Raw genomic sequence first — 20,909 nt, 5'->3', positions numbered from 1 at the left:
ATATATATATATATATATATATATATATATATATATATATATATATATATATATATATATATATATATATATATATATATATATATATATATATATATATATACCTTTTTAACTCTTGGGTTTGTCGGTTTGTTATAAATAAAACACTTAATTACTGGCTAACGTTTCAGCTATTTGCCATTTGCAATAATTACTTTATCTAAAATAATTACTATATACTTCAAAATACGAGGGGGTCAGTGTCGTATTTTGAATATCTGTCAATGGTGCATTTTAACTATAACAAAATAACATCTTTTGTTATAGTTTTGTTGTAGTTGTAGTGTAGTTGCAGACACACAAAAAGTATAAACCAACCAATTGAACACTACAGTCTTAGCCAAGCATTTTCTGGAAAATAGCCATTCTTTTGATTTTAAAAATGTACAGATTTTGGAAAAAGAACAAAAATACAAAAAATATGCATAATAGAGATAATTCACATAAAAAAGATCAAAATTCAATTAATAGTAAGACTTATATCAAAGATCTTTCCAATATGTATCATAATTTAATGAATTGAATTGTTTTTTAAATGCACCATTGGCAGATATTTAAAATACGACCCTGAACCACTCGTATTTTGCAGTACCTGCCAGATGTATTTAGGGTCAGATAATACTTTTTCATTCCATGTTAAACTTTTAAAAAGGGCAGACATCAAATATAATTGTGTATTATGTAATGTTTAAATTAATTAAAGTACTTATTGAAAATGGCAAATAACCGAAACGTTTAAACAATAATTAAGTGTTTTGTTTAATATTTATTTAATATAAATGATCGACAAACAAATTTCAATTTTTATACAAACATATATATATATATATATATATATATATATATATATATATATATATATATATATATGTATATATATAATACATTACATACTTATAATTAAGTATATTAAAATTCAACACATAAAAAATTTAATTAGATGATTTCTAAAATTTTTTGTATATTTAGCTTTTAACTAAAATCCTTTAAACCTTTGATATTTACGTCAATTGTATTAAGTACCTAAAGTTTTGTCTTAATAATGGCACTATATATGATATGTTCTACTAATAATAAAAATTCTAGTTGCCAAAATTGATTAAACTCTATTTGCAAAAATATGTCATATTTAAAAATATTTTCAATAAATAAATAATAAAATATACAAAGATATGTACATAAAAAGTAGAAAGTATAGAAGCGGTTGTTTCGTGTTGATATTTATTCACAAATCTAGTACTTACTTGAAATGTTTTCTGTTGTGTCGGTTCTAATTATAGATAAAGATAATAATTAATTATCTTAAATTGAAAATTGAGGCTCTTAAAATATTAATTTATTAAAAATCTTTTTGTTTATAATTAATAAATAGTTTTGTTTTAAAATCTTCTCTTTGATACATCACTATCGAGCATTGAAGATACACTCCGGTAAGAATAAATTTATGACAATTTTTAAAACTGGAATTACGAGTACTTAAGTAGCATCTATTATTTTTACAAAAAAATAAATAATATGATACGCGTTCCATTGTAGACAAAATTTCATGACTGCATATTCGATGTTTTAAAGTAAGAACATTTTTTTAACATTTAATCTATATAAAACTATAGTGTTACTGTACCGTATCGTGTATTAGTTATTATACAAAATATACATTGCCGGGAAAATATAAATTGGTTAGATCTGATAACGATTTTGACCAGATTAGCAGCAGATAAACAGGCAAATAAGATATGTATATTTTAATTGAATTATTACAATAATGATCGAAAGCCATAATAAGAGATTCAAAAATGATATCTATCTATCTCTTTCTCTGGTTCTCTCTCTCGTCAGTAATTACTCTCAAAGGCCTATAATGAGTTTATGTTTTAAATACATTTAATACATACTTATATGGCTATGGTTGCAAGAAAATCTTGTTTAAATCAACAATGAAACAATCAAGTAGTATTTCTTTATCAAACAACAAGTCATCTCTTGATCCTGGCCAATTATTTTTTCCAAGTCCTTGTTTTTGTTTGATAAATATCTAAAGTGTATCGGTATTGATTAAATTCATTTCGTCGAAAATCTTTTACTGATTTTTAGGTACTTTAAATAGCATGTAATTTCCTTTTATTCTGTCTAGTTCACGAAATAAAACGAGATTTGAGTAAAATAAGACGAGATAAAATGGGGATAATGCAATTAATCCGTTATGCTAATTGAATAGCATAGCCAGATCTTTCAAGATGTTGATTCTTCTCACTAAAGGAAAATGCATGACAATAACAAAGATATTTCTGAGATGAAGCAGATATAATAATTAGGAAGCAAGAAATAAAAAATAGTAAAGTTTTGTAGATGTTGAGCTGGAAGTACAGGAACCACCACTAAGAACACCAAAAATGGTAGGACGTTAAAAAATACAATAATCAGTTATATTACCTATCATACCATTATACAAGTAGATGATACGGTATAGGCATGGAAGATACAATCGAGACATTTGTACAAAATTCAAAATATCGTAAAAACTCCGGGTACTCCGGGAGTGACCATTCATTTTAATAATTATCAAGTTACTAAAAGTCACTAAAAAAAGGAAATAGATAATTTTAGAACTGTCTTATATTGATAATAAGTATAGTAAAAAATTAAGAGAGCACGTGTCTGCAACAACTAAGAAGAAACACGCATGGAACTGCGTTTACTACTCCACGTAGTGTGTGACCGTAAAAGAGAGATGGAATGAAAAAATGAGTGGGAGATGAGGGGCGTGATTCTACAGCTATACACAGATGTATTAGAGCGCAGTATATATAATGTATATACCTATAGCTATACAGTCTGTGGTTCGCGCCATCTGTCATTACTGTCTTTCGTATGTTTTCATCATACCTCTGCACGATCCACTGCTCCATCCGTAGCCCGCGATAAGAAAGCTATGCTTCCAAGTAGAAGTTTCTAAAGTATTTTTCTGTGTTAGACGGTTGCCCAAACCTAAAATTATTAACTGGTCCAGCGATCAATATATTAAGAGGCAAGGATGTATAAGGCCACAAGATCACGTGAAGATGGTAGGTATACATGGCACTAATTTTCTGAAAACTGAAAGACCTTGAAAAAATCGCATTGTGAAAAAGAACCGTTACAATCCGTTCAAAACAAAATTGATATTTTTAGTCGAAAGCTGGATCATCGTTTTGTTTTGTTTATGTTATACAGAAAATTTTATACAGAAATATTGCAACATACCGAAAAAAGAGAAGTATCCGAAATACACCCAGGCACAGCTAGAAAGAATTCCTGCATATTGCAGGGCTTTGGCACGAAGATATTTTGTGAGAAACGGTAAATTTTACACCTCAAAATATTGAAACCTATCAAAAACGAAGTAAAATTTTAATTTGGTGTGCAATTTTTTGAGAGTCAACTGCGAACATCAGAGTAAAATGCAAGATAATCATAAAGACGAAATAATTTTGGCCTAATCTGGCTTCATGATATTTAGCCAGAAGGACTCGGTAATGGCTAGAGCAGAATAACATTTATTTATTTAGCGTAGGATCTGCAATTCGGCATGATCCGCTATTCAGCTTTAAAAATATTAGTTTTCCTGTTGTAAAAAGGTTATTAGTGTTTAAGGGTATCAACCATTAATATTTCATGATAAAACAATACATACAGACATAACACTGTTTTTTAATTTCCACAAAATATCATCAGCTTGACATGTTTCGCTGTACAACAGTTTCCTTAGAAGAGAAATATTAACCCAACTATTTATGTGTTGCAAATTGCAAAAAATTGCAATCAGGCTTAACGGAATATGTATTGCTGTCATTTATAAGTAATACATTGACTGTATTCTTCTTATGAAACCTAAATCAAAGGTTTCATAAGAATTAGGTTTTTAATTGTGAAAACTATTAATAATTTTTAGTATTTTATATTATATGTATTTTAAATAAATCTAATTTTTGACTGTTTTGGTGTCTATACAAAATTTCAAAGTTGTGGTTGATCATGGTCTTCTGTAATCAAATGCATTTATTTTATCGCAAACAAAACTAGCTCTATGTTCCGTTAACTGTTTTTTAAAACTTATGCCTGTTTAACCTGTGTATACTTTTGTGCATGTGCCAAAAGTGATTTTATATAATCCTAAACTTCGGTTTCTATCCTGTACCTGTTTATTATTTGTTAAGTATTTACTCAAAGAATTGTCATTTTTTAAACCGGTATTACTCCCGTTTTTCTTCAAGAAGTTCGCTACTTTCTCAGTTTATTGACTTATAAATTTTAAGGAAACGTGATATTACTTTTTGTCTAATTTATTACTGCAAATGGGAACTAATCGCTTGTTTGTATAATTTTTTATTAAGAAGTCTATTCATTTTTGTTCATTTCAATTGCTTCTTTTCTTGCATAAGTTAGGTGTATGTCCTGTGTTTACTGGGAAATATTTAGTCTTAGTTGAGATTCCGAAGACCAGCTGTCTTGCTTGTTGTTATGTGCTTAATGTGGCTCAATGCAATATTATAATAAGCTTATGAAATAGAAACATTTATCAACTTGTGTGTCATAATGAAGATGAACAAAAGTATATATTCTGTATAATAGCGAAGTTCCCCTAAATATTATAAAAACTATCGAAAACATCTATCAAAACAACAAAATGGAAGTCAGAATAGATGGACAACTTACAGAACCTATAGAAATAGGCAGCGGAATAAGGCAAGGGGATTCATTGATCATGGATGAAATCATCAAAAGCGGTAACAAAGGAAGATGATACAGAATGGGAAAAAAAGAAATAAAAATACTCTGTTACGCAGACGACGCAATATTGATAGCCCAAGATGAAGATAGTCTGCAAAGACTGTTTCACAGATTTAACATAAGAGCAAAAGAATTTAATATGACAATCTCATCTCAGAAAACTAAAACAATAGCAGTCAGCAAAGAATCAACCAGATGTAAAATAAAAATTGATGGCATCAGTATTATGGGAAATACTGGAAATACCAGGAAATAAAATACCTGGGAATTACACTATCTAGCTATGGAGACCTGGAGAAAGAAGTGAGAGATAAAGTACAAACAGCAAATAGACTGTCAGAATGCCTTAATAACACTATATGGCGAAACAGACACATTAACACTGAGATGAAGTCAAGAATTTATAAAGCCAGTGTAAGACCAATAATGACATATGCCTCAGAAACAAGACCCGACACAGCCACAACGTAAAGGCTACTGAAAACGGCGGAGATAAAAGTACTGAGAAGAATTACAGCAAATACGCTGAGAGACCAAAAGAGAAGTGAAGATATTAGAAGAAAATGTAATATACGGTGTATAAATGAATGGACACAAAATAGAACAAAAGAATGGAATAACCACATAAGCAGAATGGAGGAACCCGTGTCGTCAAAATAGCAAGAGATAAGTCACCAATCGGCAGAAGAAGTATTGGACAACCGAGCAAAAGATGGAGTGACAACCTTCCATAGAGGTATTAATCCGCCAATGAACAAGCAGAATTGCTTATAAAGAGGAAAAAGAAGAAGAAGAAGTATATCATAATGCTATATGCGATCTTTTGTGTATATTGAAGAAGGCAGTTCTATTTTTATATATTTTTTATCGTTATATTATGTAAAAAAAATAACTGATTTGTGCAGCTCTTTGTCTACTGGAAATTTGTTATGAGAATGGATGTTGTTTATTACATTCAAAGTTGTATGTAAGTCTATCTGAATCTGCAAAATATACTAGAAATTCATTCACGTATTTGCACCAATAAAAAGAGTTTTTTGTGGAATATTACTGGAACTTATTTTTATACCTTATTACGTATAACCGTTGATTGGATAGTCGAATATGAATCTGAAATTGAATTCGGATATTCAATCAAGGGTATAAAGCAGAAACTAGACCAAAAACATCAAAAAATAAGAGACTATTAAAAAAATCTGTAATAAATATAATCCATAAAATATCTGAAACTATTAATGATATAATAACTAGACATTTATAGACAGAGAAACAAGCTAAAGCATATGCAAACTCGAGTACTGGGATGAAAAAAAGTGACGATGAACAAATAAACAGAATGTTGAGAATCGCTGGCGATAAATCATCGAAAGAACATCTGAGGCTAATTCATTCCCGAATGAAGTAGGTTGATGACCGAAACAGGAAGGAAGCAGGTATTTGAATATATTTGGTATGAGGGATATTTTTTTTCTAAATATCTGGAATACTTCCAGAATTCCCGAATACTTACTAATTTTGTTTATAGCTAACGCGAAAAGGTATGTGTATATGAAATATACATACATAATATTAATCAACTTTAATGTTTTGTTCATTGTTTATCAACTTTTAATATACCTAGTTTTTAAACTATGATTGTTTGTAATTGGTCCAACCGCAAGGAAGTTTACTACACTAAATTATGAAATTTTGGCACTACTGACATTTAAAATTCGTAGGTTAATTAAGCTCTATCGGCGAGTTTTGTGTTTTCTGTGTTATTTCTTTAATTTTTGTATTTTAAGTCTACATTTATATAAAAAAAACAGTTCTTTTTAGAACTCTTTAGAGACGGATTGGTGTTATTAAACTAAAAATATGAATTAAATGCCAAGTACTAGTGGTAATCCCCTTCTCCATTTAAAAAAAGCCGAGTGGATATCATCAAATGAAAAGCAATGAATTACAACCATGTATAAATAAATACAAATTGACGATCCTTAAATGCAAATACCAGCCCTGGTGCCAAAAATAAAACAGGTAACAGGTTAGTTTTGCAGAATAGTGATTGTTAAAATTAAGACTTACTAAGTAATGTGCTAATTTTAGGTGTTGAAAATTCAACAATTTATAGATAAATAATTAAGGAATATAAGTAGACTGGAACAGTAAGATATTATTATATCACAGCCGAAAATTGTAAAAAATTCTGACAACTGCACAAAAAAAGAAAGATACGCAAGAATGGCTACAAATAAAAAAATATTCCTTTTGATTTGGAGATGGTTATGTCAGACATTTTACATCTGATACAATCAATTAAAGATAAGTATATGTATGTAACTGATGAGAGGGCTAAAACAAATGGTCAAATTGTACTGCGGCTGCCTCCATATCATTGCGAGTTGAATCCCATTGAGAAAATTTGGGCCCAGGTGAAAAATGAAGTGACATTCAAAAACACAACATTTAAACTGTAAGAAATAAAGAAACTTCTGTTACGAGCTCTCGATAATGTAACTACAACACATTGGCAAATTGTGTTAATCACATCCTCAAAGTAGAAGAAGAAATGTGTAAACTAGATAGCATCATGAATAGTGTAATAAAACCATTAATAATTTCAATTGGCAATGCTGACAATAACACCTTCCTCAGAAGGTGAATAAATTGTATCTACAATGTAATTTTTAAGTGATGATGATTTATTTGAATTTGTATTTTATAAAAATTAAAAACATGAATAAACGTCTATGTCTTAATTAATAGATTAAGTTCAGCATGGATTTGTACATCAAACGCTTACAACAAAGATATGGCATTTTCAAGCAACACAATAAAGTGAGACAAAATGGAAGATGTAGCACCCTTTTTTGCATAGGTACACTACTGTCGGTTTCAAATACGTGCCACTCATTTCAATGAAATTAGGTTTTTTATCTATGAAGTTGTCTGATACTGATTACAGGATTACCGTCGAAGGCCGAGGAAGATGAATCTGGTGATTGTTTTAGTGACATTATTAGATGTGAATCTGTCTTTTGAGTTTACTCCTCCTATTTTAAAAGCAGAGTATAGTACATTCATTTATTTTATTTTAATAAAATTTATACTATGAATTTCTGATCTATCCGATTTTAATCTCCCCAATACATTTAAATTTTAATTTATAATTTTATATTATATTGGTCTTATGTTTTTGTATTAAGCTATATATTCTATACATTCTTAGAAATTTCATATTAGTACTCTTTTTAAGGATAGTACTTTTCTAAATTGATTATATATGTCGTAAATAGTTTCATTCATATTATTTTTTAATGCATGCTCAAATAATCGTATAGTTTCTCATTTTTATTTGTTTCCGATATAATTTTATCCCTTAGCCACATTTTTAACTTCTCTACTGCTGTTCTTTGGGTAGAATGAGAAAATATAATGTACAAAATGGACAGAAAAATATTTTACTCATTTTTATATACAGAAATTTTTGCGAACTTTATATACAGAAATAATATAATTACGAAATTATAGGATCATAATGAAATCGTAAATTACGGCAACAAACTCAATAATCGTATCTGCAATTACAAGAATAGTTTTGCGTATATTTTACAAATACGCATTTCAAAATGAAGACAATGAAAATCCAAGCCACGACGATATAAAGAAGAAGACGAGGATTGGCTTACGAGGATTTTGAGTTCGAATTTTGTCAGGAAACTTTAAAATTTAAGTACTTAGTAAGACGGAATGAAAATTTTGAATAGAACTTTAATTTGGGAAACTGTAGTACAAACAACCTACCAGTTTCAAATGATCATTATTATAAGAAAGCTGATGTATCAGCAAAATATGTTAACTATGTTCTGTGGTAAATAAAAATAATGTTTACAGATTCGAGTTAAATCTTAAATAATAAAAGAAAAACAAATATTAAAATAAACAATACAGTCTATAAACATATTTCGGTAGTAAGCATTTAAACCTTATTCAAATAAAATGCCGTTTAGAAAACGTAGTTTAGTATGGTATTATTATATTACAATATCTTCTTCTTCTTCCTCCTCAGCTTTTCCTTTTTCAGGGGTCGCTATTCCTTACTCTTCGTCGCCACTCATTTCTGTCCATTGCGTCTTCTTCACCTAAACCTTTCTCTCTCTAGTCTTTTGCCACACTCTATCACTCCTTCCATCCACTTCTAACAGCTCTATCCTTCGTCTCAAATAGTTTTCACCTCTACGTCTGACATGACCAAACCATTGCAGTCTTTGTTCTTAAATCTTTTTTGAGACTGTAGTTACCCCGGCTCTTTCCCTAATAAAATCGTTTCTGATCCTGTCCCTTCTAGTCTTACATAACATCCACCGTAACACTTTCATTTCAACTACCTCCATCTTATTTTCCTGAATCTTCTTTACAGGCCACACTTCACCGTCGTACACCAACGCAGGTCTCGCCACACTCTTGTATATCTTTTCTTTCAGCCCATCCCCGATTTTTAGATCACTGAGTACTCCACTCATTCGCTTCCAATTAAACCAACTACCCTGTATCCTGTGGGCAATTTCTCGATCTAGTGTCCCATTTTCTGGTATGTTGGAGCCAAGGTATTTAAATTCTCGTACTCGTCCTAGTTTTTCCAAAAGCAATTCAATGTCCCCAACCATTCCTCTTCCTATTACAATATCACATATGTATATTATTACGTTTTCTTTTATCTTGTAATTACAGAGTCGTTCATTTACTATATCGTCATCAACCAAGCAACACCACATAATTAATTTTCTTCAACTTTATAGGAGAGCAATAACAAAATAACTTACTTTTGTTGAAGACGAACCCAGCAAACCATCCTTCAATGGTTTTGGTATGGCAACTGAATGAGATATGTGGTGTGGGAAATGTTATACGTGGTATTCCTTTATTGTGATTAGAGCGAAATCTGGTGAGATTTTTTTTAATCTAGGGGCAGTCAGATATTTCGATTGCGATTTCGCATCAAATGAAACAAAAAGCCCATTTCTCAAAAATTGAGTTACGTGTAGTTGCTTGGTGGACAACGATATACAAGAAGATGAATGAGCAATATGCTATACTTATATATTGTCTTTGTAACTAATATAATAGATTGATTAATAATGTAATATAACAACATAATCATTTATATCATATTTACTACAGGACTAGAATGTTCGGTTACTACACCGAATACTAAGTGACATACTGTTACTTGTGATTTATGTTTTATTTAGTTGTAAGTATTGAGTTCTTCCTCAATTTTTTTTATTATTAAAAAAATTATCTTCACGTTAAAAAATTGATTTGAATAAGTGAATAAATAATTATCCATTCAGCTAATATGGTACGTGAAAATGTAAAATATGCCATATATATGTAGAAATACATAAAAACTCTTTTGTATTCTTTTTTCAAATATTTTCAAATATCAGAAAATGCTGTTGTATGATTCAAAAATAATATTTTAAAAGTTAAATTTATTTTCAATTTTCACATTTTATTTATTTAAAGCCATCACTTCTATCTTTTCACATTTATAATATATTAAATCAGTTTAATCAATCATTAGTTTGTAAATTTCTTGTCATTCGAAAATTATTGCAAAACTGGTGATTTCGTAATACATATTTTATTCATCCTCTCGATGCTTTTCCCTTTAATTATGCTTGGTGTACTTTTGTACTAAATATTTCCTTTAATACTTATTCACTACAGTTTACGGGTACGTTTTTTATATTACGCTTTAACAACTTCTCAGGGTATTTAAATTTTGGTTCGTTTCTAAAGTAGGGCATTCTGTTGTTTTTGTGTCTGTTATTAGACGTTTGAATTAATCGGTTAATCTGTATTCGGTCATTAAGTAGCTTAATGTACGAGATAGCCAGTATTCGGTTGCAGAAAAGAGTGTGAGACAGCAGCTAAAGCCTAAACATACATGTACGAATAGATGATATATACCTCTTCCAGTTCTATGAGGTTAAATGACCCTTTTATCTATAATCTACCCATAAAGTTCGTCAATATTCAACAACGACAAATAATTTTAACGTTTTTTGTACTAAAAAATATTGCTACATTTCTGACATGCAAGTTTGTTTCCAGAAATATGCCAAATTATATGTTCCTGCAGTTTACAACTCGAGTAACTAAAATAGAGGACAATATCAAAGCTGTTTAATAAGGTGTAAATTTTTCAGCGATTAACCAACCTTCTAAAAATACTTTGTCAAATACAAAACTATTTATCCTTTCTTACATTTGTTAACACTAGATTTGTTAAGAAAAAAAAATTATTTGTTATTTAAACTTCAAAACATGTATATGGGCATAATTTAAATAAACATTTGATTATCTTTACTGACGTTTCCAATCAATGCGTTTATCCGATAAAAAATGCTGTTGGCGCTAATTTCTTTGATTTTTTTTCAAAAATTTTATTCTACCTACGTATATACGAACAAAAAATCATTCTAAATAATTATTTCGGGGCATTAAATTTAAAAACCAACGTTGGCAACTATATGTATTTAAAATTTAGATATACATCATTCACATACAAGGGGAAAAACCAAAAGATGACGTCACTAAGAAATTTTAACAAAAAATCTCTAGTAACTTTTTAACAAAATTAAAAGGTATAAATATTATACAATCTAAAAAAATCTTACAGCTTCCCCCCAAAACATTCTCAGCCTTCTTCTCTAGTGAGTATTGAGAAAAAATTCTCTTAAACAACTTTTATAGTATAACTTAAAGATCTATACTTTTGTGTTCCAAATATGCGAGGCCGATTTAGAGGGTATAACTAATTTATACATTAAATGAGGTGAATTTAAAAAAATAAAACGTAAAAAATTAAATAAATAAAAATTAGCTATGTAAACATTTCTAATACACTGACTTTTATACCAAATTATTGTCTCCCCAAAACTTTTTGGAAACTTTTATCTTCGAAATTCACAATTATTTTAATGATATAAATTATTAAATAATAAGTAAATCTAATAAATTAGCAGTTAATCCAAAATATCAATATATGACTAATCGAGTTATCAAAATCGATTTAGTACACGTTTTCCCTCTATTCTTTTTTTAGGTTACCGACTTGGAATTTTATAATAATTATCAATTATTATAAAATTAAGGTGTAAGGAGTCAGAATGTCAATCAAAACAACAAACAACTGAAATGTCGTTTTTTTTTTATTAACGAATAAAATTAAGGTGGCAAATTGACAATAGTAATGGAACTTATATGGAATAGAAATGGAGTAATAGTAATGGAAATAAGAATAGGCTCTGGCAAAATACTACTACTTGTCGGTTTATAACGTTCTCCGCCGTTTTCCGACTTCCAATCGCCACTTAGACCGGTTGTTCCATAGATCTTCTTCTATAGCCCTCTCTCTCAGTTCTTTATTTATTCCTTCGCTCCAATTTTTTCTCGGTCTACCTCGTTTTCTCTTTCCATCTGGTTGCCACTTTAGTATTTCTTTTGGCATTCGTTGTTCGTCCATTCTTTGTATGTGCCCGAACCAGATAAGTTGTTTTGTTGTTAGGTCATCTGTGATTGTTCGTTTGATTCCCATTATTTCTCTAATGCGTTCGTTGGTAATCCTTTCTCTTCTAGATCTTCCTGCGGCTCTTCTCCAAAAATCCATTTCCGTCGCTTTCAGCGTTGACAGTGTTCTTTCTTTCAGTGGCCATACCTCACAGCTATATAAAGTGATACTTTTTACTATAGTCTCATACATCCTCTAATTATTTTCTTTGCTGATGGATTGGTCCGATAAAATGGTGTTTAACATTGTGATGGCTTTTCTCCCTGACGTATTTCTCTCTCTTATGGCTTTGTCTAATGTTCCATCTCGTGAAATAGTGATACCTAGGTATTTGTAGTCACAGCAGTGCTTTATCGTAGTGTTATCGTCTAATATGAGATCTTTTTGTTCTGCTCCAATGCACAGGTAAAATATATCTGTCAGAGGTTCTGGCAAAATATAAATATTATTATATTGCTGGCACACATCTCAACCATAGCGAAAATACGACGTATAGATAAGAATTGGAAGATTTAGGTCACCAGTAGTAAAAATTGAAGTGAGTATGTTACACTATAATTTCATTACTGAAAAAGGTTTTTCAAATATTATGTCCAATATGTTCGCCCAAAGGACGATAAGAATACTCAATATAAAGAAACTGGAAACTATAGAACATTGGATTTATACACATATTCAAAATACTACACCACCTGATTTAAACGGATGACATACCTAGTTTTGATAATCTAGGCTGGAAAAGGCCTGCAGAGAAATTGGTTTAAAAATAAATGTCCCCAAAACAAAATACGTAACGAACCTCGTGCCCAGTAACAATTTAAAAATTCAGAAAGACGAAATAGAACTTGTTCATAAATACATATACCCTGGACAAGAAATTAGAATAGGCAAGGACATCCAAACAGACGAGGTATCAAGAAAAATAGCATAGGGATGGGCAGCATATGGAGCTCTTAAAAACGTATTTAAATACGGCATCATACCGATTAATCTGAAGCGGGAAAGTCTTCGATCCGTGTGTTCTACCAGTAATGGTGCCTAGGGTGCGGAAACACTGTCCCTAACAAAAAACAATGCTGTAACACTAAAAGTAGCACAAAGAAGGATGGGACGTTCAATGATATGAGTAACAATAAAATACAAAATCACAAACGAAGACCTATGAAAAAGAACCAGAGTTACAAATGTTGTGGAGAGAGTTTGCAGATTGAAATGGAGATGAGCTGACCACGTAGCAACGATGAAGGATGGAAGGTGGATACGCAATGGAAAACAAGGACAGATAAACGAAACAGATGAAAACCACCTACACGATGGCAAGATGATATGCGAAAGATGAAGAAAAATGGGATCTATACTGCACAAGACCGTACAGTCTGGATACAAACAGGACAGGCCTATGTCCTGAAGTGCACTTAAAACGGGCAGATCATGATGATGATTCAAAATGCCATGTACATATAATATTAATAAACGAAGAAGAAGAAGACTTCTATTTCTTCGAGTGCCTTCTTCTATCCAAGATCGGCAACAATTTTGTAAAATTTTCTGGGTCTCGGGTCTTCCTCGCCAAACGGTTTGGGCACCAAAGTTGGGTTGATCGAATAAAAAATGAAATAGTTTTACATCGAATGAAAAAGAGCACAGAAATAACAAAAACGATAAAAATTCGAAAGTTACCATATTTCGGTCATGTAATGAGACATCAGGAGAGGTATAACCTTCTTCACCTCATAATACAGGATAAGATCGCCGGAAGAGTAGGCTTAGGCCGACGAAGAACATCCTGGCTCCGAAATCTCCGAGAATGGTATCAAGAGACCACCGCTAATTTATTTAGAGCCGCCGTAAACAAAGTTATTATTGCCAACGTTCGATAATCGGACAGGGTACTGAAAGAATAAGATAGATTATATATATAAATTATATATATATATATATATATATATATATATATATATATATATATATATATATATGTATAAATTCCACACTGAGGCTACATGAGGCTACGCATTCTTAAAAAGCTGATCTGTCTATTTGCATCCACTCTCTGATTTCTAAGTCAGGATTAAGAGTCTCATCGATCGATGTGCAAGCCGCCATATTTTGAACAATTGATACGTAAGGGAAATTTACTATAACTAATTACGCAGGACACAGACTTGATGTAAAGAATTGGAAGAAGACTGGAATTGATCAAAAAAATCGAAATTGGTTTTGTTAAGTTTGTGTAAAATACAGGATGTGGGACATACATAAGTTAAAATGTTTCATTACAAATAGAGAAATAAAAAATGGTCGTTAACAACCTTTAAAGAAGAAGAATACACTAACTCGGTATATTGAGTAACGAAGTTCATAAATTGATTAACTTACTAATATTTAAATTAGTAAACCAAACAGATGGAATATTATGAAAGTCATAAAACGGCTTAGATATTATGCAGATATTGGAAAGAGATCTTTAAATCATACTATACACACTATGGAATAATTTACAAATTAATATTGTTGTCAAATAAATAATAGTTCTTACTTTTTACAAGCGCAGTCAAATTTTCATTCTTACGAAAATCTTACAAAAATATAAATAAATAAAATCTCATGTCTCTTAATCCTCAAAACCCTCTCTCCACATTTGACTTTGCTTTTAAGTGCGTGAAATATATACAAATGTACAGAGTGAGAATATAAACAGAACCCCTTGCCAACTTTTAATTAACCCAAATAAATCGTTTATTTATACGTAGCTCTTGGTTATTCCCTTGTAATAAATTGTAATTACTTTTAAGGTTGAAGCAGTTGGAATACTGGCAAAGAGTTCTCTTTATATTCCAAACCTGGTAAATAAAACCTAAACGTATAAAATAAATATGACAGCTCTTTCTTCATCCTCTTATTCTTAAACTGCCTCAGTCTTCTTTGGTTAAGGGGTAACAAGGACTTGAAGTCCACTTTTTAAAAAAAATTCCAAAACTTAGGAAAATCCCAAAAATAAGGAAGTTCTGTTTTAAAAAGTTTTCACTGTTTGTGCGAAGCCCTTTCTTCTAGCTTCTTCCTGTGCCGAATTCTCCTACATTCTTTAATTGTACAGCAATACTCTTCTGGGAAACTCTTCTTGTTGTTTCTCGATTTTGATTTTCGCAACTCAAATATCATTTTGCAATTTTTCCATTCACATCGTTCTCTTAAACAGGTTGATGTACCATTCTAAAACAAGAAACGAAGTATTAATATACAAAAAATCATATCTACCATTTTTAGATATCAAAAACTAGCACATTATACTCTACATTATTGATGGAACGCTCTGTGAGACTGCTACATTAACATTGGCAAATTTATTTGAAATTATATATTGGATACAAATAATTAAACTCACGTTTTAATGGGCTTAAACACAATTGAAAAAGATGTACTTTAAAACGATAGCATCGGTTATACATTAGGCTTTGTCAATGATTAGATAGTGTTGGTATACAGTAGAACTATATAATATTCTATAAACGCTTCTATAAACCGAGAATTATCCGAGAAGCCATAGAAATTAAAAAAAAGGCCAATTTGTCTCAATAAAAGAGATGCCGGAATACGGTTACCGTCGAATCTGAGACCTCTCGCGCCAACCCCCGCGCTAATCCCCACGCTAGCTCTAAAGCTAACCTCCTCCCAAACACATCATCAACGACGGTATAAATAAACCGTCCTCTATTTCCAGTATCAGTAATGCATTGGTTAGTGATTAGTGTAGTAGTGTCTGAGGGCTCGGGAGACTGAGAACTCGGAAGCCCTGAAGAAGAAGAACCACGTTGTTTCATGTGTCACTCGTAATTAGCCAGTAACGTTGTTTTAATTTTAATCCAAGTTGTTTTCGTTTATTAAAGATGTGGTTTCTCCAAGTAAGTCGTCTATCAAGATGAATGCCGAGGTATCTTGCCCTATCGGATTGCGGTATATCTTGATTATTTAGTTGTACAGTTGGGCATGTCAGACGTTTAGTTGTTAATTTTGACCCTGATTTGTCATTTTCTTAACCACATCTGAATGGTGTTTAACTGGACTTGTAACCTTCTAGATGCTTCGATCGAATTTGTGTGGGACGAGACGAAGGCATCGTCATCGACAAATGTGGCCAAGGAACACTGATTAGAAATGGGTTGGTCGACCGTGTACAATAGATATAAGAGTAAACCAAACACATTATCTTGAGGTAGGCTGGAGTTAATAGGTCTCAACTCAGTTACTACCGTACCATACTTTATCTGGAAATGTCTGTGTGTTATGTAGCAGTTGAATATCCTATAGTATTCAGATAATAGTTGTTTAATTTTGTACAAAAAACCTGTATAACACACTTTATCGAAAGCTTATGTGATGTCCAAGAAGGCTGCAGAACAATAGCACCTGGTCATCTGCAGCGTGTTTTTGTCGAAAACCAAATTGGTAGTCAGGAACTAAGCAGTTTTCATCGAGGAAAGAACTTAATTTCTTTATTGTTAGTTTCTCAGTTAGTTTGCCTATTTTATGGAATAAAATAACTTGTGAAGAAATATTGTTTTGCTGCTTTGTTAAATGCAGCTTTATTGGTCAGTATTCTATTGTTTTGCCATGTCTTTCTAAGCCATGTCTCTTTTCTCCAATTTTTTTATTATTAGATGGTTGGGTGTATTCCCAGCACGCTTTCTGAAGACATGTAGTGAGATCATCCACAGCAGTGTCTAGATCACTTTCTGTCTTAAGATATAAGTTTATGTTTAAGTGATTAGTAATGGTTTCTTTAAATAAAGTACAATTGGTTTTTAATAAATAATGTGTAGTAAATAAATTATTTCAGAAGAGAGGGTTAGAAATACTGGCGAGTGATCGGATGTTAAGTCGAAGCATGATTTAGGTAATTTTCTGCTATACCTTTGGTTATACAGAAATCAAGGAGATCCAGAAGTTTTCTTCTGTCTGTTGGCCAATATGTAGCTTTACCCGTAAAATAACTTTTAAGGTTATTAATATTAATTGCCTAAAGGAGTTATCTGCCTCGGGGGTTCATCAATCTAGAGCCCCACAAAGGACGTTCCGCATTGTAATCACCACCAGCTAGGAACCTTGATCCAAGTGATTTAAAAAATTCAAAAAATTGATTTGTTTTTATTGTGTGCTTGGGAGGGCAGTGATGATATAGTCATTGGCCAACTCCAGTCTTCAATTACTATGTTTGTGACCTGCAGGTGCGGTATTTTAGTTGTCTGTAGTTCGTAATGTTTTATGCTGATTTTGGTTATTATGGCGGAACCTCTGTGTGCAGTATCATCAGGATAATTTGTGGTATATAGTTTATAATTTGGCATTTTCCAGTAACTTTACATATATACCGTTGGCTTTCCATATTGCCAGTTTAAGTATAGTAGTTATTTAAATGATTCTGGATTCGACTGCCATCAGACGGCTTGAAAAATTGTCTAATCTAGTATTAATGTTTTCTAGTTTATTTATAATTGTGTACAGATCAGTCTGATTATTTGGCTCAATCTGCATAGTTTGAATCTGCAGGTTTTAAGTTGTGGGTTGTTGAGATGCTGGTATTCTCTGAGTTACTTGTGTGTATGTTAAATTTGGTTGTTGTAGTTGGTGTTGAGGCAAGCGGTTGTTGTTCTCTTAGGGCTGGAAATTTGCGTTTTTGTAGCACCTTGTAGACGTTACACCTCTTGTAATTTGCGGGACGACTTATACAGTGCGCAAATTGCTGGGGTTTATCTATCGTTCATGCAATCTTTGGAAACATGACCCTGGCCAAATCTGACATATCGAGGAAGTTGGATGACATATCGAGGAAGTGGAGCTTCAAACTCAACTATCATGTTTTGCAAAACTTCAAGTTTCAAGTTTCGAGGTTCGAGATATATATATATATATATATATATATATATATATATATATATATATATATATATATATATATACATATATATATATATATACATATATATATATATATATATATATATATATATATATATATATATATATATATATATATATATATATATATATGAGGCTATGAGTGCAATAACGGACCAACCCACAAAAATTCAAAATTTGTTTTATTGTAGAATATTAACCGTCTAGTTGAAATCTATCAGCTGCATAGTGGACCAATCCACATTGTGCCCTTGGTTCCTAGATGGCTGCACTAAAGCAAAGTGGACCATTCGCGGTTAGTCCACTGTGCCGCTGACAGTTATATGTTTATCTATCATTCTTGATTGATATTTTTGGAACTTTTTGTGAATTATTGTGACTTTTAATTATTGTGAAATATATTTATTCTATTGATATGGATTTCGATGAAGATGCTACAAGTAGAGGTGAGTAGGTATATTTTATAAATAAAAATAAAAAAAGTATGAAAGGAAGAAACATTGTTTCTAGGTTATGATTTTATTTTATTTTTCTTAGATAGTTTTTGCTTTCAAATAATTTAGTTTGTTATATTTTAATTTGCTTTTAATAAATTTAGTTGCTATTAAAAATTTGTTGTAAGTAGAGGTGAGGTAGGTATATTTTGTAAAGATAAATAAAAAAAGTACGAAAGTAAAAAACGTTGTCTCTAGGTTATGACTTAATTTTGTTTTTCTGGGATAGTTTGCTTTTAAATAATACTATTTAGTTGTTATTCTTAAAAATTAGATTAAAAAATTTCTCTATGGTTCTAATTTGTGCGTTTTGTTGCAGGCGGCTCAGCCTCAGAATCAGATCCATATGTGGATTCTGGATCGGAGTACTTGCCTTCGGATGGAGATTTGGCAGAAACTAATAGGGACGTGGAAAAAGGCAACGATACAGAAGCAGATATCGACAGAGCGGAACCAACGACATCTAGTAAACCTAAAAAGCGTGTCCGCAATCCTGAAAAATGGAAGAGAAACATAACCAAAAGAAAAAAGTGTACTGGACAAGAGTATGAGACTAAATCGGGTAAAATTGTACATTCAAAATCTTTTAAACCATTTGAATGTAAATGTAAAGGAAGGTGTTCATTTTTGATTCCAGCAGAAAGGCAAATCGAACTGCATAACAATTTCTATACTTTACAATCCTTCGACTTGCAAACTGCATATTTATTTGCTCTGATTAAAGTCGTTAATAAATTGCGTAGCTACACTCTGAACCCAGAATCTAAGAGGGAAAAAACCAGACTTTACTTTTTACCCAGTCAGGAAGGTGTGGAGCATAAGGTGTGCAAACCATTTTTTCAAGCGGTATTTCAAGTTTCTGTCGTTAGATTAGACAGACTGCTCAAACGTAAATCCATAGAAACACTACCACCTTGTGATAAACGTGGCAAACATCCACCGCACAATAAAACATCTGACGCAAAGAAAATGGAACTAAAGGAGTTCATTGAAAAATTTCCATGGTACGAATCACATTATGAGCGGGAAAAAAGCAACCATAGGAAATACTTGTCTCCGGATTTGAGTCTCGGTAAAATGTATAAGTTATATAAAGGTGAAACACAGAATCCCCTATCCTATTTTATTTTCCGAGAAATTTTATTATACGATATTAAGGAATATAATTTACACTTTCATCCACCAATTACTGACTCTTGTAAGAAGTGTGATTTATTTAAAGTTACAATAAAGGCAGCCACTAGTGAATCAAGTAAACAACTCGAAACTGAAAAAGAACTTCATCAAAAGAAGGCGAAGAGTGCTAGAGATTCTTTAAAAAGAGACACCGAAATGGCAAAAAATGGAAACGCATCAGTCATCTGTTTCGATCTAATGAAGACTTTACCTACACCTGTGCTTACCAGGAATTTGTTACTACAAGCGGCAATTATGGACCTACTGCTTCAATGTTCATGAAATGGGAACCAACAACTCATTTATGTTTGTGTGAGATGAAACCGTCGCCTCTAGGGGTCCTCAAGAAGTAGGATCCTGCAACTTATTTTACATAAAAAATTTCGTAAAATCGAAACGACTTATTATGTATTCTGACCAATGTGGCGGTCAGAATCGTAATATTAAAATGTCATTACTATGCAATTATATAACTGCATCTCCAGATTTTACCGTGGAAGAAATAGACCACAAGTTTCTGGTAAGTGGTCATTCTTACTTACCGTCTGCGCTACTAATCTTCAGCGCAAGCAGCCGGAGGTGAAGTAATTGGCCCATTTGACGAAGAAGAAGATTAGACATTCTAACTTCTGATGTTTTTTTACACATTATGTGGTAATAAAGTCTTTGATGTAATATTGAGTGTATTATTTTGTGGGATAACCCATTAACTAACTAAAAATATTTTAAATGCAAAATGGACCAACCCACATTAAAAAAACGAATATAGGTATTTATCCAAAATTTATTATAAAATTTATTAAACAAGTAATATATATATATAACATACTTCCATTCATTCAAACCAAAAAATATTCTTAAACAAGGTTATAGTTGATCTCCTAATTTTCACTTTTTTTCAAACCCATTTTCTAACATTTACTAATATTGGGGTTAGTCCGTTATTGCACTCA

General features: G+C 31.4%; 1 protein-coding gene across 1 annotated transcript in view; it reads right to left on the bottom strand.

Moving 5' to 3' along the window:
- Positions 1–915: 915 nt before the first annotated feature.
- Positions 916–20,909, bottom strand: part of sog (chordin short gastrulation) — a 292,748-nt gene continuing 272,754 nt past the window's right edge. Inside the window, exon 10 of the mRNA XM_072523100.1 lies at positions 916–15,583. Coding sequence (XP_072379201.1) covers positions 15,395–15,583 — 189 coding nt within the window. The 3' untranslated portion in view covers positions 916–15,394. The remainder of the gene's footprint in view (positions 15,584–20,909) is intronic.

This window comes from Diabrotica undecimpunctata, chromosome 2 (assembly GCF_040954645.1).
Source record: "Diabrotica undecimpunctata isolate CICGRU chromosome 2, icDiaUnde3, whole genome shotgun sequence".
Taxonomy (NCBI): Eukaryota; Metazoa; Arthropoda; class Insecta; order Coleoptera; family Chrysomelidae; genus Diabrotica; species Diabrotica undecimpunctata.
The sequence above is the reverse complement of the archived record's forward strand: the minus strand, read 5'-3'. Positions and strand labels throughout refer to the sequence as shown.